Below are 27,276 nucleotides of genomic sequence, written 5' to 3'. Positions count from 1 at the left end.
ACATTTAAAAAAATGTGTATTTGGATTATTTAGTTTGGGGAAGTTTTTTAATTTTTCATTCTCTTTGCAAGTCTCTGTTCTCTGATTCTTACATTAACTATCTTTCCGAAAGATATAGCCCTCCAAATTAAGACCTAATGGAAATATCCCTCCGTGATCTGCTATTTTTTTTAAAAATGGAGATAAAAGAAAATAATTTGGATAGAAATGGTTAATTTATAAATAATACATTCTGAATTATTATTAATTATTGAATTCTATTTTTAAATATTTCAGAATATTGAAGTAATAAAATTATAGTGGTAGCATATGTACTTACATAATAAATTATGAAACTTAAGATGGTTTGTCATCAGTGACACATGCATGGTACAGCCAGAATCTGAAACAATGTTCATTGCAAATATACATGTTGATATTGGTAGCAATATGTTTGGGACTGTAAACTTTTTCATTTTTGTGTTTGCTCTTGTCTGTCTCTACGTGGAAATATTTATTCCAATATGACCCTTGATTGCACTTGAAAATAAGTGCCATGTTGCAGAGTGAAGTTCATGGTAGGATATAGAGGAAGTACATTTATAAATACTATTCTCCCACAATTTAATATGTGGAGGGAGAAAAAGATAATTTTAGTAATTGCTGAAACAAAACTATTCTTGACAAACTACCTCCTAAGAAACTCTTGAATTCTGCAGGACAGTTTGAAAATTGCAGACTTATTTCCTGATTCTTCCCCCTTTGTTGTCTAAAAACTGGTTTTTGCTTTTGCTTATTATATATTTATATTTTACCAACCTTTGTTCCTCCCAAAATTCATATTCTGAAATATTCCCCTCACCCTTACCTTGCCTTATTTATGATTTACAATTTTGAATATAGAAACTATATATATATATAGTTTCCCATATTTCTGTAGTTTTGATAAATAAACGGTTGTGAGTTAGGAGGTTAGAAAGTATACTTTATAATTTTCCCAGTGATTTCTAGGCTGTCCTCAAGGAGTTGCTTAATTTACTCTACTTTGACTCCTATGGGGATTTCATTAAGAATCAGAGGATTGATAAAAATGTCTCCAATGAGACAGCATAGAGGTTAATGGTTAAGAGAACACGGAGTGTTGGAGTCAGAGGCTGCCTGGGATCACATCCTGCCTCAACAGTTACTACATGAGTGACCTGGGGGTGGTTATTTAAACTCTACTAGCTCATCTATAAAAGACTGATGATGTCAGTACCTTCTTGCCAGATGATATTAGGACTGAATGGCATATTCCCTATAAGTGCTTAGATTAGTTCCTAATATAAGCCTTGAATAAGTGCTAATATTATTTTAATTTCCTAGTATTGTCTTTGTTTGCTTTGTTTTCATTGATCAATGAAAAAAAAAAACAGGTTTCATCTTTTTATAGCCTACAAATATTAGGAGAAAACACAAATGGTGTGAGATATATATTAATTCTAGTATAGCACAGAACAATAGAGCAGCATACTTTCTATGGAGAACTAGAAAGTGTAAAAGAGGCCCAGTGCATGAATTCATGCATGGGCAGTTGGCTGGCCTGACTGCTGGTCAAACTTTTGGTCCAGGGACAGTTTGCATATTAGCCTGTTATTATATAGGATATACAGTGAGTGGCCAAATTATTATGCATTCAGAGATCATAATAATCTGGCCACTCAGTGCACTTTGTGAACTGGTAGAAGTCTTGATGCTTTCACAAAAGACAATCCAAAGAAAGATCTTTCCTGGTTATCAAGGTCACACAGATGGCAGTGTCCTTGTCAAATGATGACCAACCCCCCCCCCCCCCCCCCCGATTTAGCAGGTACAGAAATTTGCTTTTGAGAACTAACCTGGAAAACCACACTCTGGAATACTTACACATTAGAAACTTCCATATGAGTGGGATAAAGTATTATCAACTCAAAATCACATGGTGGTTTTGTTAGAAAGTTATAGATTCTGGTCAGTTGCCCAGGAAATTCCACCAAGTAGTACATGAGGCCTCTGAGAATCCCAAATTGTTGATCAGAGGCAGTGGAACATGAAATTACTGCAATATGATTATGAAATCCTTAAGTTTCCTATGTCTGGAGAATGTTTTCATCTACATAAAGTGTAGCAGCATCATTTGCCAATATCCGGACCTCCTATTTCACCTCAACAGGCTTTACACATATTGATTGATCCTTGTTAACAACCAGTATTCATAACTTGATGCAGAATGCCAGACTTCTGATTAAAATAGTCTGTTTTGCAGACCAACTATAAGACTGGTGTGTAAGTTTTATTGTTCTTTTTTACTTTACAATCCTAGAAATAACTCCAAAAATAGTTATCATAAGTATGAGATGTTTCATGTTGACTCAAAGTCAGACTAGTTCTCAGGCAAGCTAAGACCTGTTCTGTCAAATGATCTGTCTCAAGTGTGCCATTTGAATTCAGAATGTGTCGTGTCCCCCCCCCCCCCCCCCTGGACATTTTCATCTTTTGTGTCCTTTCCTTCTCCTAAAAAGATGTGAACTGTATTCTAGACAACAATCGATTCTGTGAACTGTATAAGAAAATTACTTTTCTTATAACAGAGAAATTGAGAACAGGTCTTAATTTTCTCTGTAATAAATAAGCAAAGTAATTTTCACTTAAAAGCAGTTATAATTAGGGAAGGCACTCAGAACACTCTTTGCCTCTCTGTTTTATTTAACACTTTCTAGAAAGCATGTTAGACTTTTTGGCTCATTAGTAAAAGCTTAGAAGAACAAATCTACTAATAGGTCCTTGATCTCATCCTTTCTCCTGTTGCTAAATTGATATTTTCCTTTGCCTGATTCTACCAGGGCCTCCTGGATTTCTTATTTTTCACTCTTAAACCAATATGCATAGCTCATAAAAAGGTAGTAGTTACCAAGTGACAGGTGTTTTTGAAAAACTTGCTAAGTTTATGTGTTCCGTGGAGATGTAGTCTCTAAATCAGCAGCGAGCAATGACCTTTTGTTCCAGGGAGCTGTTACAAATCCAGGCGGAGTCCTCAGACTAAAGTGTAGTTTAGACTTAGCCTCGAGTTGGTACTTTTTAAGTCTACTTTGTTGAGTTTTTATCTTATGTCATAAGAGATTTAATATTAGAATTTTCAAGATTCACCCCAACTTCAACAATAGGGTATTCATTTTCTTTTCTTTTCTTTTCTTTTTTAAAAAATATATTTTATTGATTTTTAACAGAGAGAAGGGGAGAGAGATAGAGAGCTAGAAACGTCGATGAGAGAGAAACATCGACCAGCTGCCTCTTGCACACCCCCTACTGGGGATGTGCCCGCAACCAAGGTACATGCCCTTGACCGGAATCGAACCTGGGACCTTTCAGTCCATAGACCGACGCTCTACCACTGAGCCAAACTGGCTTCGGCAGGGTATTCATTTTCTTGCCATCTCTTCCCATCTCCCCTTCTGCCTGAAGCAAAACACAAAGGCTATTAAATATCTTATAAAGTTACAGTGTCCACATACCTGCACTTCATTTAGCCACCGCCATTTGCCAGCTGAGGAACTATTAATTCTCAAAGCCTCTCAAATCTAATTTTTTTTTAAAATATAAGTGGTAATAATACCCACTTACCAGGTTCAGTTTACCATGAAGTGGTTGATATGTGAAAATGCCTAGCATGCTAGGTATTTAGTAAATGTTCAGTAAATCCTACCTGTTTTCCTTCAGCCATAGTTATATTTTTAATCCTTTTTTTGTTTTTGTTTGTTTTTTTAGTAATGACATTTCAGTTGTGACTTTGGTTGATGTATTTTTCTTTCCTTGTTGTGCTTGTCTTGCCTTTTCTTTTTTTCCTTTCATTCATTCTCCAACCATCTATTGAATACTTAATGCTGTGTGAGACGCTAAAGATACAAAGATGAATAACGCACCCTAATCTTAATGGAGTTCACAGTTTCATGAGGAAATGTTCATCGACTATCATAGACTATTGCAATTTGGATGGTGTTTCTTCTATAATTCTAGAAGTAAAAATAAGGCTATGTGCACAGGGCACTTGTAATGCAGAGTAGAGATAGATCAACAAAAGACTCCAGGAGAATGGGAATTGCAATTTAACCCATGAAAAATAGGACATGTATGCATGGCCAGCATGGCTTAGTGGTTGAACATCAACCTATGAACCAGGAGGTCACGGTTTGATTCCTAGTCAGGGCAGATGCATGGGTTGCAGATGCCCAGTAGGGGTTATGCAGGAGGCAGCCAATCATTGATAATTCTATCCCTCCCTCTCCCTTCCTCTCTGAAATCAATAAAAAAAAATGTTTTTTTAAAAAAAGGTTAATAGATAAGAGGGAGCTATTGGAAAAAAAAAGTTGGCCTAGAAGTGACATAGTTATATATGTACATTAAAATTGCTCACCTAATTTATGCAATGGATTTTCATGAGAAAGTATAATTGGAAAATGATGGTGTTCAGTGTTCCTTTTCATATTAGAATATTTAAGATTTTTTAAGAAGGAACAAAGTGAAACTTTAAGAAAGGCAAAGAATTAGGTCAGAAACAATGCATCTAACAATTACCAAGATTGGCTAGTATTTACTTAATATAAAATTGTTTTTCAGAGATCATTTTCATCTGATAATGGTCTGACTAGCTACCAGTAAGTAGTAGGTACCAGTGAGATGGATAAAATTGTAGGATCTCATTCAAATGTGTACTCTTTTACCTTGACAAGCAATCCTTTCGGCCCTGAAAAGTGGCTGACGAATCAGCTTCTAATGAGGTCATTTTTCTCTTTACTTTTAGTGGAGCTTGTCTATTTCTAGGAACAGATGAGGTATTGTCAGTATTCACTTTCCCCCTTGCAAATAAAAAAAGCCAAAATAAGTAATAATAACTTAAAACTTCTATGCCTTCTATGGTATACGAAGCCCTTCTATACTATGTGCAAATACTAGGGTAGGTTTTTGTTTGCTTTTAATTAGGACTTCTCTAAGAGATTTGTGTTGGGTGGCGTTTCTTCCATAATTCTGCTGTTTCCTTGATGAGAACTATTTCCTTGATGAGAACTATTATCATATGATTTCAACATAGAAAAAACAACTGTCCACCTAAGTTTCTAACAAACTATTGAAAGACGTGAGTATGATATGTAAGTTCTCAGGCCAGTGTTTTCAGCCTCGGGCTGCAGGCTTGCTCTCAGCATAACACTGGGTGTTTATCTGCAACGATCAAAGAGAGCATGTGTGGAATCAGAAGTTACATTAATAGTTTTCTTTAGCACCTCTCGTCTGGGAATATACGTACATCAAGTTCTCAGACACACCTAGAAAAGGCTTTAAAATTTCTCTTTAATGTAATGATCTATACAACCTCTAACAGGAATGGGGAGAGCTAGAACCAAATGCCACAGCTGCCCTGATGCGAAAGCTGTTTCAGAGCAGACGAGCAATAGAGATCTCTTTTTTAAAGGTTACTTTGCTCCCGTCCTCCCCCGTAACTAAAAGTTGGAGCTTTTTGCCAGGGAGGAGGGGAGAGCAGAGTTGGGGGTGGAAGAGAACGATGAGGAAAGCAGTGGGGCAGTTGTTTTTCTATGGCTGCTGACGTCAACGAAATTGCCAGATGGCATTTGAATGCCTTGCAAAAAGACAGGCGCCTTTTATTACAGCTGTCACATGGGGTTTCATTCATTTGCATTCCCAGAAGTGGTCTAAAGCTTTCCCTGACTGTAGGAGTAATGAGGGCTCTGTACCTTCAGAGACCCAGAGGGCCTTTTGTAGGATGCTGTTACCTTAAGTGGCTCTGATAAGGGGCACATGCCCAGAGGATGGCATGGTTCACTGTCAGCTTCAGAGAGCCATGAACGACTCAGCTTCAATTAGGACTATAATGGGATCGTTCAAAACATCTTCTCTGCAGAAGGTCTTTTGTGGATCCTGCCAGCCTTGGAAACACACCCAAACACCTGAAGGGTCTAAAATGGTTTAACGACGGGCTATTAAAATGGAACAAAGCAAACACGGGGTCTGTGAATTGATCCTAGGACTGAGAAGTAACCAATGTACAGCAGACATGTGCATATAGGCACAGCTATGACCTCATCGTGCCCCCTGCTGCCGTGTCATCCCCACACCCTTTGGAGGGACAAGAAAAAGGAACTTTTAGAAAATCTGTGGGTCCATTTGTAGAAGACAGAAAGGAGCTTTGAAATATCTGGAGCTGCTCACAGAAACTGGCCCCAGGGCCACTCTCTTGAGCCAGGCTGGCCCGTCCCTTCCATACCTCAACCCTTCATGTTTTACTTTACTTGACTGCCTGGAATTTCACAAACTTTTAATAATTAATGGGTTTTCCAATACATTCTTTTTACAGTGTACTTATTTCTTGGACAGTTAATTGGATGAATCTATTTCCACAGCCAATTTGAAGTGGCAGGGTGGGGAGGAGAGGATCAAGTTCTTATACCAGAGAGAGTTTTTGTCATTGTTGCTGTAACTCATATTACTTATGGTAAATGATCTGACATTTTAAGATTGAGCTGAGAGCTGTGTTCCCCAGGTCACTTTCTTCCTAGTTCTTACGTAAATTCATGATATGATACACTTAAGCGGTATACATTCGTTTTGGTTTGGGTTTTGTTGTTATTTTTGCTAACCCTCAACTATAAGGATATTTTTTCCATTGATCTTTAGAGTGAGTGGGAGGGGGAGAGAGAGAAAGAAAGAGAGAGAGAGGAGAGAAAGAGAAAGAGAGGTGGATGTGAGAGAGATATATCAATGGGTTGTCTCCTGTTCCCACCCCAATTGGGACTGGGAATCAAACCTGCAACCCAATTACCTACTTACCCTTGATTGGAATTAAATCCACAACACTATGGTGCACCAGCTGATGCTCTAACCACTGAGCAATGCCAGCCAGGTCCAGTGATAGAAGTTTTGATGGCAGTAGGTCTGTCATATGCTAAAATGAGAAGCATCTAGTATACCCAAGGGACTGGAGGCTGGGGACTAGACATGCTTAAAAATTAGCTTCTATATACTACCTACCTTCAGTTTTACACCCACATCAGCGGTGCTAACAGAACACAGTGTGGACAGATCACCTCGGTCTAGTGAAAACTCTTTTGCCATCTTGTCCGCGACAACACATCATGTGGTTGTTAAGACTATGAACTCCAGAGACAGACAAACCTGCAGCAGTATTCCATGTATCCTGTTAGGCTATAAATCGAATAAGTACAGGCGCTCTTAACCATTCCATGTTCCAAATGCATACACAGGGTAGGCCATGAATATTTTCCAAATATAAACAGTAAGAGTGGAACTGCTGCGGCATGTGTTCATCTCGCGTTAATTTCACTTTCTGGTTCTGCTTCGGGGTTTAGAGGCATTTAGGAGGTGATGGTGACGCTTATGAATATTTCAAGCAACTTTCCATTTCCTTCCTCTGATCCCTCTCCGCTGTAGGGGACAGGGGCCCTGGGGTGGGTATGGTCAGGCCCTCGTATTCACGAAAAGATGCAGCTCTGAGAGGTAACACGAGGTCAGGAACCGGGAACACAAAACCAACATTCAAGAATCACCCTTAGGAAAAAGGGAGTATTGGGAAACACAATGCAAATGGGCAGCGTGATGGGGATTGAAAAAGGAAGATTATAAATATAAACCACCACCTCCGACACCAGGCAGTACCACGGTGCATTGCAGACAGAACCAAGAATATGATTGCATTCATACATAAATGTTTCACACAGGGTATCTGTACCCTCAAACATGTGCAGGCCACGCTAGGCCTGTCAACAGCTTGCCTTCCGGTTTCCCCAGGGAAAGTTGTCATGTTGACAGCCGTGTCCTACTTTGCATGTTCCAGCTCCCAGTCCACTTTGGAAGCACAGAGCACTTGTCTCAGGCATGAGTGTTGCCATTGTTGATATTATAATGGTCATCACTTATTATCACTATTCTAACACGCTAAGGCTTGCCTGCGCGTGGCCAGAATTAAAACAATATGTTCCTGAATGAAACTCCAGGTGATGGTCATTTTTACCATATTCAATTGTCCCCATCAAAGCTCTGAAACAGCAAGCTCATGATTCATTTATCGGTTATGAAAAATACTGTCTTGTTATCTCCCTTCACTATGAGATACTTTTTCAGATATTCTGTCATATAATATCTGGTGTACCTTGGGCAGTGGTACAGCTCAGAGGCAGTGTAAAACCACATCTAGATTGACTGTTTTGAGTGTAGTATCATGGATAATCAATTGTCAAGCTATCTTAGACTCAAACCACCATCCAACTCTCATTACAGTGACATCATTTTTCAATCAGAAGCAGCTGATAGACGACTTTTTATGGCCTGGTATCTCAGTGCTTTGATCCTAAACGCAGTTACGTTTTACAAGGGAGTAACCACTGGGGCACCTTCGTCCTGACACAGACATGACCTTCGCATGCCCAAGGCAAGTGGCCAAGACATGGGCCTTATTAGAGATCAGAGGCAGTGACTACAGGCTGTTCTGGGCTGGGTCCCATGAGTCTAGCTGAAGGGCTGGTAAAGCTGTTATTTACTTCCTCAGACTTACAGCCTGGATCCTGACTTCACCCAGAGAATTCAGGTCTTAATGAACATGCATTTCAACTTATCTCAGGGGAGGCTGATAGATAAACCAGAATGGTCATGTACTCATTTTCCCTGAGAAGTATCATTGCTAAACAAATTATAGCACTCATATTTTTATTTTGGAATAGGAAAGATTACCTGGGCAAACCAGTCAGTGAATAAATGGATGCACTTATTAATTTGGTAAATGTTTTTGTACACCCAATGGGTATCATACACTGTGATAAACATCAAAGAAAAAGTTTAAAAATACACAGCCTAGTGATGAAGAAAGATATGCAAACAAATCATTGCAATTTAAGTGCAATAATTGACATGTAAGTAGGGTGTTTTAGGAGTACAAATGATGGGTAGCTAACCCAGCTTAGGGCAGAGAAGGGGGGCGGGGGGGCGCAGAGGATGTGTTTTTGTAAGAATTAGATGGTAATGGAGCTGTAGGAGTAATCCACATGAAGATGGTAGTGAGGAGTGGAGGGAAGGGGAATTACATTTGCCAATATATGTGTGATGAAAGGTAGCAGGTGGAAAATAGTAATTAAGTGTTTTTGGAGTAATAGTTATGAAAAAAAAGGGAACAAGTTACATAGGAGGTGAAAATGGCAGGGCTCAGTGATTAATGAAAGGAAGGAAGGGGGAAAAGGGTTTCTAGTGTGAATGGTTTGGTAGGTATTGGAGGCACAGACTGAGTTTCCATAGTCAGGTAAGCCCATTGGGAGAGTCAGGGAAGGTGGGCTTCTCTCCAAGGAGTCTTGTAACTGGTAAGGCTCTGGGCAGAGGTTTGGGATGGGAGATGGGTTAGTTGTTAGTTGGAAGTGATGGTATAGTTTTCATGAAAGTGTGTTAACAAATCTAGAGAGAGTCTAGAGAGTAAAAACAGAAGTGGGCTAAGAGCTAAAACCTGGGGAAATGGCCTTTAAATTCTGAGTGGAGGATAGTGAGGGGGAAAATTCAGAAGTGAAAGAAATGTTCAGGAAAAGGGCTAGAGGGCCTGATGTCCAGGGACCTGAAGGGAGTTTTTCAGAAAAGGAGAGACGCCAATACAGTAAACCTTTATGAAGAAGTCCTGTAATGCAGAGACTGAAAAATAGCCTTTGAGTTTAGTAATGAAAACCCACTGTAATTCTAACTCTGTTCTAGAAGCCCAGCTCAGTGGACTGGGATATGAATGGAAAGCGAGAACATGAAGACAATGAATACTAGCTGTTCTTTTAACAATTTTGGTAGAGAAATGTGATAGTAGTTGGCAGGAATGTAGAGACTGTGGAAAGAATGTGCATTAGAGAAGAATATAGGGGCTCTGGCTGGATGGCTCAGTCGATTGGAGCATTGTCCCAAACACCAAAATGTAGGTTTGATTCCCAGTCGAGGCGCATGCAGGAGGCAACCGATCAATGTTTCTTTCTCTCTCTGAAACATCAATAAAAACATATCCTTGGTTAAGGATTAAAAAAAGAAGATAGGGTATTCTATTAAAAAAAAAAAAAAAAAAAAAAAAGGAGGCTGGTGTGTCTACTAGTAAAACTGGGACTCCAGTAGATTTGTAGGCCAAGCAGAAGACACTAGTATCAGAAGTTTGCTTGGGAAGTGTAATTTCAGAGTCAGGAGACACAAATGATGTTAATGGTTACTGTCATCTTCCCCTCAGCTTCCCGTGTCCTTCTCAATGTCAGGACTTCATCAGCCAGCTTCTTTTGAAACTCAGGTTGGCCAGTTAGGAGCAGTTGAGTTGCATTGAAGCAAGCTCTTCCTTTCCAGCTGTTCCTTCCTAATATTCCTTGCAAAAACATTTGCTACAATAAACGCTTCATGGCAAGCATAATGTTCATTGTAGCCTTTTCAGTTTATGCCTAACCTTGCAGCACAGATACCAGTAGGTCACTCAAGCAAAAAGGCAATCATTCACACTCTTAGGTGGGTTGTATTTATGAAAATGGTGAATCTTATCTATTTAAAGACTTAATTAAGAGGCTTTTTTTTTTAGCTTCCCAAATCTGAAAGAAGAGAGAAAATCATTTTGTAAGAGCAAGCATGTAAAATGCTATTTGCTAATTACAATGGGAAGCTCAAAAGATAATATTTGCTTTAAGGAGGCAGAAAGATTGTGCATCTCCAGAGTTACCTTTCTTTGAAGGTATAAATGGTCAACTTGCATTAAATATAAGGAATTTAAACAATGTATGCAATCATAGACTGTATATATAATAGTACCATGCTACTATTTTAGCAATGGGTTAAAATCTGTTCGCTCTTATTTTCTTCCTTCTGTGTCCTAGTGCTTTGCAGTGATGCAAATGAGCCAATACTACAAAGAAAGCCACTTCCTGTCATGTGCACCTATGCTAGCGTACTAACAATACAAAGGAGCCCTGAAAATAAGCAGTGAGCCACATAGTCCAAGACAAATGAAAATCAGGGAGAGCATCCCAAGGAAATGTGTCCATTCTCCCTCTGCTTTCTGTTCTCTTTTTATTCATTGCTCATGGCACTCTGTGTTTGCCAGTCATGTGAGAGTGTTTATTGCAGGCAGAAGGTCACCTTAAGTGGAGGGAGTGAGGACTTGAAGGGGGTCTTGTTTGACTAGAAGAGCCAGGCGAAGGCATACTTCCAAGACTGATTACATTGGGAGAGCTTCTCCCAACTTCTGAGAACTGTTTGTAAGAACAGCATATTGTGTTAGAAGGAAAAACTCGTTTATTAAATAATTGGGTGTGGGTTTTTCTTCAGTTCCTACAGTATACTGAGTATTAGATTATTTAAAAAAATAATAATAATCACCCTCAAACTCACAATCTGGCACAGAATTCAGTCACAGACAATTAGCAATGGCACAATATGGTGATAGATGTTGGAACAAAGTGCTATGAAGGTTTTGAGGCTGAAGTGATTAATTTGGTGTCAGTCTGGGCATAAAGCTAAAATGTTTTTGATCGTCAAAGCTGGATCCTGGTTGTTTATACTCATACACCAGAGAAATGAAGTCCTAGGTGGAAGTAACACCAAAAGCAAAGACATGGGGTTGTGACAGCATATTTGAGGAGATAATCCAGGACAGTTGGAGGATGGGGAGACATGAGTGGTGTGTATGGAAATGTAACTGGAAAAGGGGGTTAGAGGCTACATACTAAGACACTCAAAGGCATGCCAAGGAGTTGAATCTTGTTTTGTACCTTTGGGAAACCATCAAAGAAAACCACAGAGCAGCATAGTAAGTGTGCATTGTGGAAAAACTGAGTGTGTGGTGGGAGAAAATTAGGAGACAAAAACTGTAGCCATTCTCATGTGAAGAAATGGGAGATGGCTTAAGGCAAGAATGAAGGCATTTAAAGGAAAAAGTCATTGACAGAGACTCTCCAGCAGAAATTTCCAGATGCAGTAACTAGATGGAAGTCAGGGTATCAGTTTTGGTGAGTGGTTTTGTTGTCAGCCATGGTATGAAGTAAAGGAGGAAAAGAAGAGTTCGGGAGGTGGGGATGAAGTATTCTCTTTGGGAAAGTTGGGCCTGAGTACCCAAGAGATACCTGGAGTGCCACTGTCCACAGACCAGATAAGAACATGGACCCAAATGTTGAGAAATGGTCAGTGTTAAAGCTCCAGCTTAGTGGGTATGTATTGAAACACAGAGAGCTGGAAAAGAAGGACATAGATTGGGATGAGGAGAAAAAACAAAACAATAAAAAGGAGCAACAATTATGGAGAGAAAAGGAGCCAGCGAAGCGGAGTTACTTCTCAGAGCAACCTATGGGTCATGACTCCTTTGGGGATCGAAAGACTCTTATCAGGGGTTGCCTAAGACATCCTGCATATCAGATATTTACATTACGATTCATAACAGTAGCAACATTAGAGTTATGAAGTAGCAACAAAAATAATTTTATGGTAGGGGGTCACCACAACATGAGGAGCTGTATTAAAGGATCGCAGCATTAGGAAGGTTGAGAACCACTGCTTTAGAGAAAGCCAGGCCAGGGCAGAGTCAAGACAAGAGTCTGTGGCTCTGGGCCAAGGAAGACAGAGTCAGGTTTGTTCTTAGATATTTAAGATACTGATTGCATTTGATATAGGGAGCTTTATGTTATCTGGAAGATACCCAAATTAGGCTGCCAGGAATGGAAGCTTAAATACCTTTAAAAAGGCTGTTAAGAGAGAAGAGAGCTCTCTTTCCATTCCTACCTAAGAGGTTAGAATTTAAAAGGAATAGATAGCACCCATCTGGAACAATTTTGTTATCAGAGGAAATGCTAGCAATGTTCTTAGACTGAGAGGAGGGAGAAGGGGAGAAAAAATGGAGCAAATGAGAAAAGCACAGATTAAAAAAAGAAATATGCTGCATGTTAGAAGGATGAGGTTACAAACGCAGAGGTTGCCCAGCCAGTGTGGCTCAATGGTCGAACGTCGACCCATGAATCAGGAGGTCAAGTTTCAATTCCTGTTCAAGGTACATGTCCGGGTTGTGGACTTGATCCCCACAGGTGGCATGCAGAAACATCCCTCATTCATTGATGTTTCTATCTCTCCCTCCCCCTTCCTCTCTCTGAAATCAATTAAAAAACATATTAAAAAATACAGAGGTAGGGCACAGGTAATAAAAAAAAAAAGAATGTTTTACTGAAACAATTGGGAGGATATAAAGAATTATGAAATCCTATCTATATTTAGCTGTGCATATAAAGATAAATTAAAATTTCCAGTAGAGGATTAGATAATTTTTGTATATTTTTCACCAAGAAGAGCCAGAAAAAGAAAATTCATTTAAACTAATTAAGCACAGTTTTTGCTAAGCATCCTTAAAGTTGCTGTGGGAATAGGAAGTAAATATAATATGATTCTTATCTTCTAGAAGCTCATAAAACCTGTACATATGTAATAGAGTATGTTTGCACAGGAAGATATTATGAATGTCATTTTGGTTATTACAAGTCACTTTGAAGGTTCATGGCATGTAGGAATTTGAAATTATGGTACAGATATAGATAGTGTGCTGGGTGCTGGTGTTACAAGGGACTGACTTGTCTAGAAGGAAACTAGCCAATGCTCCTTTCTCTGAGCACATGGTGATCTCATAGCTCTCCGTGGGCTACCAGTACCTGCTAAGCCCAGGATAATCATATATTTTACCGTCTCATAACATTCTGAACATAAGTCATAACATTTTGAACATAAGACAGTCACTGAAACCAGTTTCTTAAACTCAAGTGATTAACCCAGACTTATAGGCAGCTATATTGGGAAATTTTATTTTTATTACCACTTATGTATCTACAATTTACATATATACTTGGTAAAATTGTATGCCCTGTTAGTTATTTCCAACCAGAAGCAAAAGAAAACTTTACTCAGACTAGCTGTGGCACCAAAGAAGGGTTATTATCAATGTTATTATCTCTCATAGTAATAAGGTTTCAGGGTCAGTGAATTCAGTGGCTCAGTAATATTGTCCTTGACCTAGGTTTTCCTGTTCTCTCTTCCTTGGACACTGTTACACAGTTGGCTTCATCCGAAAGTTGATTCCACTCCTGAGCCATAGATGGCTGTTAGCAGCAGCACTGGTGGGAGGAGTGTCCTCTCCTGGAAGCACTAAGCAAAGCCCCTCTCATGTCTCATTCATTGACTCACATAGACGAACGCCCACCCATTGTTGACCAACCACCTGGCCTTGGTGATGAAATCAGCATGATTGCTGTAGAAGTCAATCACGACATCCGCTGCACATGGTTTGAAGAGGGTTCAGAAGTGGGGCATTTCACAGTATTTCTGGCAAAATGCTACAATACTCCCTAGCACAAGTACCAAACTTGGCAATTGATCCAACCATCACGAGACCTGCTTGATGGACATCTGAGAAGCCTTATAATCTTCTGGGCCAGTGTAAGGTGGCACTCATGACTGAGACACTATATTAAGTTAAAATTATTTGTTAGACCCAGTAAAATCAGCAGAAAGATAATTTGATGCTATTTTTAGTTAGAGCTCACTATATACATATATTCATTTTAGTCTTCAGTTTGTTTGCCATCAGAATCAGCACATGAGTTTTCATTGCTTCTATTCTATGTTTGTTTGCTTCAATAATGCTTGTTATTTGTTTCTATGGGAAACTTTAATTAAATTTCTTGTACCATTTTTACATTCTCATCTCCTTATATTAAGATGAAACAAAACTACAGTGGATTGAAATGATAGCTAAAAAGAAATTCACTATCAGTTTCTCCTTAGATCTTAGATCAGTTTCTCCTTAGATCTTTCCTCTTTATCCCCCAGGGTGAGAGGGCAGGGCTGAGGGACAATAGTCCATGTTTTTATTCAGCAGTTTTATTAATCTTTTAAAATTATACTACTAATCTTAATTCCTGAAGTTACTTTGTCTTCTTATTATACATCTTTGTGTTGAAAAATCTCCACTGAAATCTCAACAAATTGTTGGTCATTTGTATTTCTTAAGTATGCCATCATTGATATCCTAATGGCATATGAAAGCATTGATGCAGCTAAACATTATGTCCAAAAGGAAGAAAACAAATCTATGACATAAATGTTGAGTGACTAATTATTATAACCAAATGACTTATTTTCTTACCCGATTTCCTCCAACACTGTTGCTAAATGTGAACAGTAGGGTATCAATTTGAGATGTTTCTCATACAAACCCTTCAAGTTCCTGCCCAAAATCTGCTTATTAGATATCTTGGTGAGCTACTGGGGTCTGCTGACCTAAAGATAATCTTATTTATTATCTAAATGTCTCATATATTATGAATATAATAACATTATAACTGAAACCAGTTTCTTAAACTGAAATAATTAACTCAGACTTGTAGACAGATACATTATAAAATTTTATTTTCATTACCACCTAAAAGGAAAATGAAGACAGATGCTTTTCTATTAGCAACAGAAGTCTCCACAAGAGCTCATTAGTTTTTCCTTCCAGGAACAAACATTACAGGAGGTTGCCTTAAGCATAAGAAATCGGGACAAAGAATAATTTTTTTATGGAGAAAACTTAGAGAATTTCTCTAAGATTTAGTAAGAGTCTAATTTAATTTTCAAAAAAGATGTGAAGGAAGGGAGTATACCATGAATTATCAGCATGCTTATGATGTTAATAAGTTCCCCTTTGATAAAAAGAATCTAAGTTGATAAAGATTAATTGAAGGAAGAGTTTGCAAAACTAACAGCGTGTAGCAAATTGGCAAAGATTTTCATGTTATTAAAAGAAAATGATCATTCTAGCTGGTTTGACTCAGTGGATAGAGCATCAGCCTGTGGCCTGAAGGGTCCCAGGTTCCATTCTGGTCAAGGGCTCATGCCTGGGTTGTGGCTCAACGCCCAGTGGGGGACATGCAGGAAGCAGCCAATCAATGATTCTCTCTCATCGTTGATGTTTCTAGCTCTCTCTTTCTCTCTCTCTCTCTCACCTTTCCTGTCTGAAATCAATATATATTGATTAAAGTAAGTGATCATATGTAGGAAAAGTTACTCAAAATACAGATGGCAATTTAGTATTAAAATGAATAGTGAAGGTCCAGACTGCTTGGGTTTGGATTCTACCTCTGCCAGTTCTTATCTATATAACTTTGGGCAAGTTATTTAACTTTTTATGCACTAATTTCAGACTTTCAAAGTCATTACCTTTATAATGTAATTTGTAGAGCTGTGAGTTGCCTTCTGAAAAATCAAGAAGTGATATGGCAGACTTTTAATATTTACACTGATCTTCTCTGTATGCAAAATTGTTCACAGATAAGCTTGCCTCATTCCTTAAAACCAGTTAGCAAAAAGCAGATGTTGAAGTACTCCGAGAGGCAAGGATATCTCAAGTTCCCTGCTGTTTATTGGGAAAACTGGAAGCTGGAGAGCCCAGCAATCCATGTTTCAAGTTGAGACCTGGTGTTGGAGCTGTGCCAGTTGTAAGGGCTGAAGGCTTTGAGGGAAATGCTAAGAAACCTGAGGTTACTCTAGTGAGTGGTGAGTATCTTAGCCACCGGTCCCTCTATTCTCATGCGTCTCCCATCTGGAGAATAGATCCTCCTTTTCTTTAATCCTGCTTGGAGGAGAGGTATGGATGGGAAATGTGATGAGAACTGAGAACAATGCAACTTGGTTCAGGGAAGCCATTTTCAAAGTTTGTGGGGAAAAGAATTATAAGGTTGGGTGCAGGTGTTTTTGAGCCCTGCATTTTTAGAAACAACTGTTAGTTTTGAGAAACAGCCTCTTTCACTCTTTTCATAGCCTAAGGCCATAGTGATACATCCACAAGAGCAGTTTTCAACCCGTGTGCACAAGGATTTTTAAACCATGCAATACCTGACTATGTAGTCAGGGCCCTGACTTCTTTTTCCCTTAGATTGTCAAAGAAAAAAAACAATAACAATAGCCAACATAACAATAGCTGTACTGTGTGAATCAAATCTATTTTTTGTCACATCAACAAAAAAATATATTTATTGGTGTGCCCCCAAATTTTAGTAATTAATTTACGTGTGCCATGAGATGGAAAAGGTTGAAAATTGCTGATCCACAGGGTTCCCTCAGTTTTCTCCTTTACTCTCTGATCCCTTTAAGACCCTAGAATATCTTTCACTAGACTGCATGCTGCTTGAGGGCAGCAGCCAGATTCATTCATCTTTGTAGCCCTAGGGTCTACCAGCTACCCCATACATGTTCACTAAATATTTGTTGAATAAATGAGGCAAAATGTGTGTTTCCCAGTGCCTTCATATTCCCTTTCTCAATCACACCACTTATGTAATATATTTTATTCTTTAAAATATTGCAATGCAATTGATTTAGAGTGCATTTGCAATGAAAATAATGCTACTGTAACTATTATTAAGTGATTGTATAAGCTTTTGTGGGGTAACATAGGAACTTCATCACTTTGTAGCATTATTTCTCTGGAAAATGCATTCTAAGTTCAAAAAATGATTTACTAGTGTTTTGAAATTTGATCTATTTATAACTTTGGAAACATTGCTTAATTTATGATGTCTTTGATTAGTTGTAGGAACTGGGATTTATTGAGTTTTAAAATATATTTATGAAATGTTTAATTTGTATGAAACAATCTGTGGTTATTTAGAGCATCTACTCATCCTTTATGTTGTTTACATTCTGGAGGGCTGTGATCATAGTATATCAAAAAGAGAACATTTTCTTACCCATTGGCAAGCCCAATATGGATTTTATGCACTCACAAGGGAACACTCCTCATTTTATTTTGTGAGGGCAGGGGCACTGGAAGAGATTTCTGAAATAAGGGAAACTATTACGTGAATAAATACATTGCATTTTTTCATTTTCCAATATCAAATCACTTTATTAATACAATTGATTTTCCTCACCGTTACTCTCGCTCTGCCCTGCCAGTTCATTCATGCTGCAAGTATCCTACTTTTGCATATTTATTGTTGTGACAGCCTTGTTCAAATCTGACTTCCATGCTACACCTAACCTTCCTCAAGTGCTGTGCACTGTTCAGTTACATCCTTTTACTTCTCAGATAACTTCTCTCAATTACCAAATAACAGAATTAGGAAAACCTGTCTTTCATTCCTGGGCATCTAAATCTGGACTGATATTTCCTTTTCAACCTTATTTTCTACTAATAGAAAGCAGAAATTTTCCATGCCTGAGTGGCTAGTCTACGCATGAAATCCTACATCCATTTTTCTCAAGTGGACATCCCAACCCATTCTGACTTCATGCTTCCTCATGCTTTTCTTATTTTTAAATTTCTTTATTGATTAAGGTATCACATGTTTATCCTCATCCCCCCCCCCCCCCCGCTTCCCATCTCAAACCCCTCTCCATGTATTCCCCCATTCTCTGTTGTCTGTGACCACTTGTTAAGCTTATATGCATGCATACAAGTCCTTTGGTTGATTTCTCCCTCTTTCCCCCACCGCCCCCTACCTTCCCTCTGAGGTTTAACAGTCTGATCGATGCTTCCCTGTCTCTGGGTCTGTTTTTGTTCCTTCCTCATGCTTTTCTGCTCTGTCCCTCACCTGCTCTGCACCTGTTTTTCCACCTCACCAGGATCTCTTCCCAATGTCCAGTTTCCTTTCTTCCTGTCTGGCAGATCCCTCCTGTTTCCACTTCTTTGTCTTTTCATGTGTAATTTTATGACAGTCATTCTCCTTTGTATCTCTAATCTCAACATTGTCTACATCACTTTCTTAACAAGGGACTCATGACTAATTTACAGACTAAATAAAATCCAACATCAAAGAACTCCAACTTCTGACCTGCATATCTATGTCCTTCCTTCTGTTATCATGGGAAAGGTATCCCCCATTGTGAAAGGTATTTCCCTTTACTTTCTTCTCTTGGACCTTGATCTACTGAGAATCCCTTGGGCTTTATTGCATTTTAGATGCCCCGCACTAGTGGGATACCCCTTTTACATTTAGGCTTGCTCTCTTGCTCATGAGCTCTTTAGAGCCTATTTTTCCTCTAGGTACTGACATATTTCTCTCTTCTATTTTATAGCCAGTTTTTACCAAATATTTGTCTCCATTGTCATGACTTCCTGTCACTGCTCTATTTATTGCAGTGTGACTTCCAGCCTCAGTTCTTCACTGACACTGCATTCTCCAATGCTACCAGTGACCTTTCAATACTAAACTAATAGATGTTTTCAGAATTTATTAATCTCTCGAATTCATTGGTCACTGCTGGTGACTCATCCCATCTTGACAAAAGCATTTCCATGGCCCATTCTATCCTACACTCAGAGTTTTCAATTGTCCCTTTTCATTTTTATTTGTGAGTTTCTCTTTATCCTGTCCCTTAAGTGTTGGTATTGATTATGGTTCTGCCCTCAGCATAATATCTTTTTTCTTTATACATGCCCATGGTAGTATGTTTTTGAAATGTCCTTATCTGTGTCATTCATACCCAAATGTGTATTTCCAGTCCAGATGTCTCCCCTGATAGTCATCTTTAATCACTCCATGAACATCACATATCTACTAAAAGATGAATATCTCAACATCCACACCAAATCTTACTATTTCCCCTGTGATCCCTAACTTAGAGGCAGCCTGACTCCTTCCTGCATTCATATTGATAACGTCACTACCTACAGAGGGTTCTCATTGCCTTGAGTCATTCATTAAAGCTCTTGAATTTGGCTCATGTTCCTCTCATGATACATTACCCCAACATCTCGAGACACGTCCTTTTCTTCCTTTTTTTTTTTTTTTTTTTTAGATGCTAGTGGCCTGGTGTACAGATTCATGCACATTGAAAGGAAATTAATTAGAAGAAATATTTTAATATCCATATTCATCCTTTCTCTATAATAGAAGTGTCAACCAAATTCACGATTGACGATGAAAGATCAAAACACATGCATGCAATTGGTGCCAGTGAGAGCTTTGTATGTATTATGCATGCATGAGTTAACATTTGTTTTTAAATTGCTAGTGTGAGTCATATGTACCAGACAGTCTGATGATCAGACAGATTGACAGTCACTTAGCCTTTTATATATATATATATATAGATAATTGACATATGACATTATAGTTATCAATATTCAACATTCAGTGTTTGTGTATATTGAGAAATGATCAGCATAGTAAGTCTAGTTGGTATTCATCGCATTTTTTTATGATAAAAATGTTTAAGATTTGCCGAAACCAGTTTGGCTCAGTGGATAGAGCATCGACCTGCAGACTGAAAGGTCCCAGGTTCAATTCCGGTCATAGGACATGTACCTTGATTGCGGGCACATCCCAAGTAGGGGGTGTGCAGGAGGCAGCTGTTTGATGTTTCTCTCTCATCAGTATTTCTAACTCTATCCCTCTCCCTTCCTCTCTGTAAAAAGCAATAAAATATATTTTGGAAATGTTTAAGATTTATTCTCTTACCATTTTAAATATGCAATGCAGCATTATTATCTATTGCACTATTCTGTACTCAAACCTATCCTTTTCTACCTGATGTACTCTTTACTCCACTTGAACTTTGTCTTCAAAGGTCATTATCTCTCTACCTCCAGTCTTTTAGGATTTTCTCTTTTCCCAAAAGATATTAATTCATTATACACTAATTCTCTGCCTACTCTTTTCATATATGTACCAAATTATAGAAACGTGTAATGTTGCTTTCTTTTACCAGTATTATTACTCCTCCATGGCAGTTTCACTGTTTTCTGAACAGTACTTATTCTAGAATCAGTTTCTGAAATATAATTTTTACTTATGACTTCAATATTGCAGTAACTATTCTCAATATTTTTTATTTTAAGTTTAAGATTAGATCACAAAATTGTGCTAGAAGGATAAAATGTTTTGGGTGGCTTCTAGAAAATTCAGTTATTTGTCTTAAGGAAATATCTTGGACACTATAATTTTTCCTTTTACATTTCTTTAAGGTGAAGAACTGGAGAGAGGGAATTTACTTATCGTTGGAGGTTGGGAGTATAGTTCTTATAACTTCACTCATTTCTAACATCACTGAGTGTCTAAAAAATTCCAGATCCTAAGCGAGGCACTCAGAGTAAACTGGTGAATGAAAATTAGCATTGCCTTTGTCCTTCCACTCTCAGCCTCAGAGAGGAAGACAAACTTTCCTCCAGTGACCACACACCAGACCTTGAATTGAAAACTGGCACAAGTTCTATGACTGAGAGATTCTATGAGTATATTGGAGAACTGGTCGGAGATGCAAGGTTTCTCTGAAGTAACAGCTCCCGTGGTTTTTCATTTGTTTTGTTGTTGATGCTTTCAGAGTATGGAGCACAAAATGCCCCAAGAGAATTCACATGGAGACCAGTTTGGCTGCTACTGCAGTAGTAGATGCAAATCAGTAGCATAGATAAGTGCCTCCTAACCACAAGGTAGGAAAGTCCTAGTGATAAATGACACAACGTGAGTAAAACCCACGCCACTGAAGGCTCACAAAGCCATTGTGTTAGAATGCACATTGTAATGATTTTTGTTTTATGACTATTTTCATCACAGGTAATCACAGGCGGAAAATAATTTAAATCAAGTTGTGCATGAAGAGAGGTCATGTTTACAGTGTGTGTCTTATGAAAACTGAGAAAGGTGACAGAACTGAAATGTTTCCTTAGAGGAATTATTGCAAATTTGATCCTGCTTTCACTTAAACAGTGATCCTGAGAGACATAACACAATTTAAACACTTTCATTACTTTCTACCAATAGTCTTATGTAAATTATTCTTTTTTAGGTTTTCTTTTTCTTTTGCTGTGAAAAAAAAAAAAAATCTAAACTCTGAGAGAGCAGCATTCATTCAAAAAGATGTTCAGACAATTAGAGTTCTTTACAAAGGCAGAATACTGCCATCTGTTGTTCACTGAAATTGGTTTTAAGCTAAGCAAATATAAACCTCAAGTTCAATAGCAATTCTGAAAACTTAACAAACAAAAGACCATCAAATTCATCAACTTGCGAGTTCATACTTATTTTAGAGGTGCTTAATTTTCCTATAATGTTTACAAACTGGTACTCGATCAGAAAATCTAATTTCTCCCACCAGCAGAAATTATGCTTTTTATTTGCTCAGCAATTTGCACTAAACCAAGCCTCTCCCCCTTCATTTGTATGCACACCCGTGTGAACAGTTATTTCCTACACTCCTCATAGCTTTGCCATCCCATCTTTCTAAACAGAGATTACCAGTTTGGACGTCAATGCAGCTCTTATCTTCTCGTAGATAAGGGTGTTTACTAAAGTACACAATTTAATAAGTATGTTTTATTTCTTAAATAATCAGACAGTGTTTTGTGATAATTATTTTTTAAGCTATTGGGTGAATTTGCTAGCATCTGGAAGGTACTTAGGAAACAGAGTGGTAGCTTTCATAATTTTTATCTTATTGGCAGATAGACTATAGGGAAATAAAGAAGAACACAAGGCCATGTACAGCATCCCATTTGGTGATATGGAATGTTCTTTGAACATCAAAAGAGAGGGAAGTAAAGCATTCTGGTAACTGCTGGAGTGTGTTGTGTCTCACGTCTCAAATGGGGCCATCAGCGGTGTTGGTGGAAAGCGGTTTGATGAAGGGCCCGATATGTTTTTCTCCTACTGTACATACATATTATCTTAAGGAGAAAATCCAAATGTAAACTCTTCTTCTCTGCCAGAAAATTAAAATAAGCAAACATCTGCTTCCTTCAGGATGGCATTGAGCCAAGGTTCAGCCTACCATGAGTTACTGCAAAATTTTCACATGATTTCATTTTTTAAAAATTTCCCAACCAACTTCGAGTCTAAAATTATAAATGGGTCCTATGAAAGTATAAACACATATGCAATTTCGCTGGCTCTGAGGTCAGAACCAGTAATACACCAAAGGTCATTGATTGAGTCCTGCTCTTCTTCTAAATCCATTAAAGGCCAACAGAGTACTCTTCCTCATATCATAGAGGGCCTCCCAGAGAGAGATGTGGAGGGTGCCGGGTGGTGGCAAACTACGTTAGACATGTAGAAGGAGACAGGTCCCCCAAACCCATCGGGCATCTTTTCCCAGCACTGAGGACCAACGTTGGGTAAAAAAATCCCAGTGACTCTCTCCCTTTATGTGTCATCCCTTACACTGTTTATCCCTCTCTCATCCCAATTCCCTTTTCACCCTGAGAATGTTCTTCCCATGCTGTTTGCCTCCCGGGGTGCTTCCCAGGATGACTAAAAAGAAAGAGGGAGGAAAAAAAAACAAAGACAAAAAAATCACTTCCAACAATGGAGCTGAGATGCCTGCTTTTAGAATTCTTTTCACATGCTGTGTTATATAAATCATGCCAGTGCAATCAACCATGTTAACTGAAAGCAGGACCTCTGTACAAGTACTAAATTTAATCTCAGATGTATTAGCGAGTATAATCTTTACGCCTTTGTTTACCTAGAAGAAGAAGTGAAAGTATTTGTTTTTGTGGTTTTATCTTATTGTTGTTGGTAGTGAACTCGTATCTCTATGCTGCCTTCATTTATAAACTACTGGCCCAGTATAGGTAAGAGACAAACGTGCAAGCACAATATGCATCTCTTTGTACACACAGGTTTTTTTAATGCAATAATAATAATGATAATAATGGTGACTATAGCTATTTATCAAACATATGCTATGAGCCAAGCACTCTTCTGAGTTCTATATGTGCCTGATCTCATTTAATCGTCAATAATACTACACAGTAGGTATTATTATTATTAGCCCCCTTTTAGAGAAACAAGAAAATAAATGAATTTTCTAAAATTCCAAATTTCAAATCTGAAATATGAACATCAGAGTTATAAAAATGATATATATTTTCTGTACCTCTTGAAAGGTCTTTGATATGTAAATCTACAGGTTTTAATGGAGAACCAAGATTTTCTCTTCGACCATGTGTCCACTATATTGAATTTTCAGTTGTGTTTTTTCTGGTGGAAATGACTTGGGCACTTGGAAGCATTCTGAGTTGAAAATCTTTCAGGTAACATTATTTTCTTTTTGAATCTTCACAGTTGCATCTTCCTTACTTAATGTAACAGAGATCAATGGTAAAGCCAAAAAAATCAGTTATTTTTGGTTTGATATATAAAACTGCACTTGCAACCACTGTTTATCAGACTTAAATTCCAGATTTTCTATTTAAAGGTGGCAACCCGAATTTGGTTATTATTTAAACAGTGTCTGGGGAAATTATTCTTGCATTTTCTTAAAGGTTAAATATAAATATTTCTATTAAAAGGAGGGCCTGCGAAGTAGAATGTTTTCTATTGCTTGGTTACTTTTTTCTTGAAAGGAAAAGATTTGTTTGATGTGCTCCATAAAAAGACTCAACTGTGGTTTTTATGCTTAGGATAGTTCATCACTGCACTCAAAGATGATTTCAGGCTGTTAGCTTAAGACTTTCTTTTAAAGTAACTTTCATATAAACTTTACCTTGAGTGTTTGTTATCACTATCAAAGATTTCATAAGTTAAACGAAATATTTCCGAGTATTACTTGGTATACTTAGAAATTTAGTGATGCCATTGAAAGTTGAATAGGTGTGGGACTGCCCTCTGTGACAGTCACTCCATTATTTCATGTCATCCATCATAGGTGAGAAAACTCTGCCGTCCACCAAGGCTCCTCTCCCCTAAAATCCCTGCGTGGTAACTCCCTAGACATGCCTGCATCTTTGATATTTGCCTGCTCTTTACTGGAATAACGGCCAGTCTGTCTTCCAGGCTTTCAGCATTTTATGTGTGGTTAGTCTTGGCAATTACTTGGCAGATGGATCTGATTGTTGGTTTTTAGATTTCATGCTTCATTCAAGCCTCTGGCTACTTGAGCCAAAAAGTGGTGATCATGTCTCATGTGTGATAAAACTTTTGACTATTATACTAATAAGCCAATAAAGCAAAGATCTGACTTACTAATAGCGGGGAGAGTTTCCATGGTAAAACTATTCACTTTGGTTTCTTAGCCAATTCCGATATGATTAAACACTTCTGATTGGCTTGAATAATGCTCTTTTTTTTTTTTTCACTTGAAGAATTTTGCTTTCACAAAGTCTTTAGCACAAGTATTATTGAAATACGTAATGTGCTTTATTTCCTAAATTTTTATGTTTATACTGACTAACTTATGAGAATGAGTTTTTAGTTCTGTTTCTATTTTAACTTTACGTTTTTAATGTTTTTGAGAATAAAAGAAATACATCTATTACTTTAAAAGACATAACATTAAAGAGTTATGAAAATACTGTTCTCTCAACAATAATTTATTTTAAAAGTTATAATTCTAACTATCAGTAAAAAAATAATTCCATCAGTGAGCATGCTCTGCTTTTTCAGATTTGTAAGTCTTAAATACTGAGAATATCTTGAGAAAAGCTCTCTAAATACTAATTATTAAAGCATAACCTGTTAATGTCCATGTCAGAAAGTCCACAAATGTATGTCCTGGAAACAGTTTGTCTTAAATTTTCCATTTTTTAGGGAAGGTGTGCAACTTGTTAGTTCAAATTTATTAGAATGACATGGGTAGAAATAAATATTTTTCTTTTAGAAGATAATATTGAGTTTTTCAGAAACATAATAATTAGAGATGCATTTGAAAATTCATTTTTCTGCAATGGAATGTTAAACCTAGTTCACTAGCATTTTTTGTGAACATTTTTTAAGTTAACAATATAGGTACATAAGCGAAATGTACGTAATTATACATCCTAATGCTGTTTCTATTACACTAATTTTTTTTTTACTGGTTTGTAATTTATATTTAAGCCTACACACAGAGAAAAACCTAGCCCAATCCTATATAATAAAAGGTTAATATGCAACTCAAATGGCAGAAAGACTGGTTGCTATGATGTGCACTGACCACCAGGGGAGCAGATGCTCAACACAGGGGGAGTGCCACTCAGCCAGAAGCTGGCTCACGATTCTCTCTCTGTCTCTCTTCCACTCTAAATATCATTGGAAAATATCTTTGGGTGATGGGAGGGAAACATACACAAAATTTTCTTCTTTTTTTTTTAATTTATCTTTATTGTTGAAAGTATTACAGATGTCTCTTTTTTTCTTCCTATGGACCCTCTCCACCCCACACCCACCCCCTCACCCTCACACACACACCCATGCCTTCCCCACACTAATGGCTCTCAGTCTGATTGGCAGTTTGGCAAAATATGATAAATGTATTGCAGAATTCCAGATCTAAAATGTCTTTTCTTACCAACCACCAGAAGAGGGACAATTTATAAATTTGAACACAAATTGAATTGCTTTTTATGCTTATCTCTAATAGTAGTTGAATAAGTACCACAAACTAGGCTAAAATATTACATCTTAATAAAGCTATAGTTTTGTCTTTTCAGAGAGAAATTACTAAAATTAAAATCATATATATATATATATATATTAACAATGTTATTTCCAAAATGAAATTGCTAGATAATATGCATTAAAATGTTGAGCTCTTCATAAGGAATAATGAATATGAAGTTTTCTCAGGTTCTCTGAAATGTTGTGCCTTTTCAAAATTATATACCTCTGATAGATTAAATACATACACATATATGTATTTAATCTCTTTAAATGTATTCTACCTCCCCCCCAAATTTCTAGCATTAAAAAAAGTGTGCCATGAGCACAAACATGGTGGAAGCCATGGCAAATTTTGGCAAAAGTTTGAAACAGAAATGTGTTTTGAATGTTACTGTCCTGTAGCCCCAAAGAGTCAATTCAGTCCATGTGGCAAACAAGCCCAATCCGTTCCCTGTGCCTTCAGCTGCAGACCTCTGCTTGCCTGACCGTTCCTTCGTTTGGTGTCTCAGTCTTCAGGAACCAGCATCACTGTGGACATTGCCGTGATGGGCGAGGCTCACGGCCTCATTACGGACCTCCTGGCAGACCCTTCTCTGCCCCCCAATGTGTGCACGTCTTTGCGGGCCGTGAGCAACCTGCTCAGCACCCAGCTCACCTTCCAGGCCATTCACAAGCCCCGAGTGAACCCCGTCGTTTCCTTCAGTGAAAACTATACCTGTTCTGATTCTGAAGAAAGCTCCGAAAAAGACAGGCTGGCTATTCCCAAGGTAGGTAGAAGGGACGCACCCATGGGAAGCTTAAACGTTTTCTTTTTTTTTTCTAGGTCTCTCTCTTGTCACTCGGAACCCGTATGCTAATTTGAGTCAGTGTCTCAGTGAAATGTCTTGATCAT

General features: G+C 37.9%; 1 protein-coding gene across 1 annotated transcript in view; it reads left to right on the top strand.

Moving 5' to 3' along the window:
- Positions 1 to 27,276, top strand: part of PDE3A (phosphodiesterase 3A) — a 249,689-nt gene that overhangs the window by 174,308 nt on the left and 48,105 nt on the right. The window contains exon 3 of the mRNA XM_084877193.1: positions 26,894 to 27,151. Within this exon, the coding sequence (XP_084733319.1) occupies positions 26,894 to 27,151 (258 nt within the window). The remainder of the gene's footprint in view (positions 1 to 26,893; positions 27,152 to 27,276) is intronic.

This window comes from Pipistrellus hanaki (genome assembly GCF_964339955.1).
Source record: "Pipistrellus hanaki genome assembly, chromosome: 3".
Lineage (NCBI taxonomy): Eukaryota > Metazoa > Chordata > Mammalia > Chiroptera > Vespertilionidae > Pipistrellus > Pipistrellus hanaki.
This window is presented reverse-complemented; position numbering and strand designations above follow the sequence as displayed.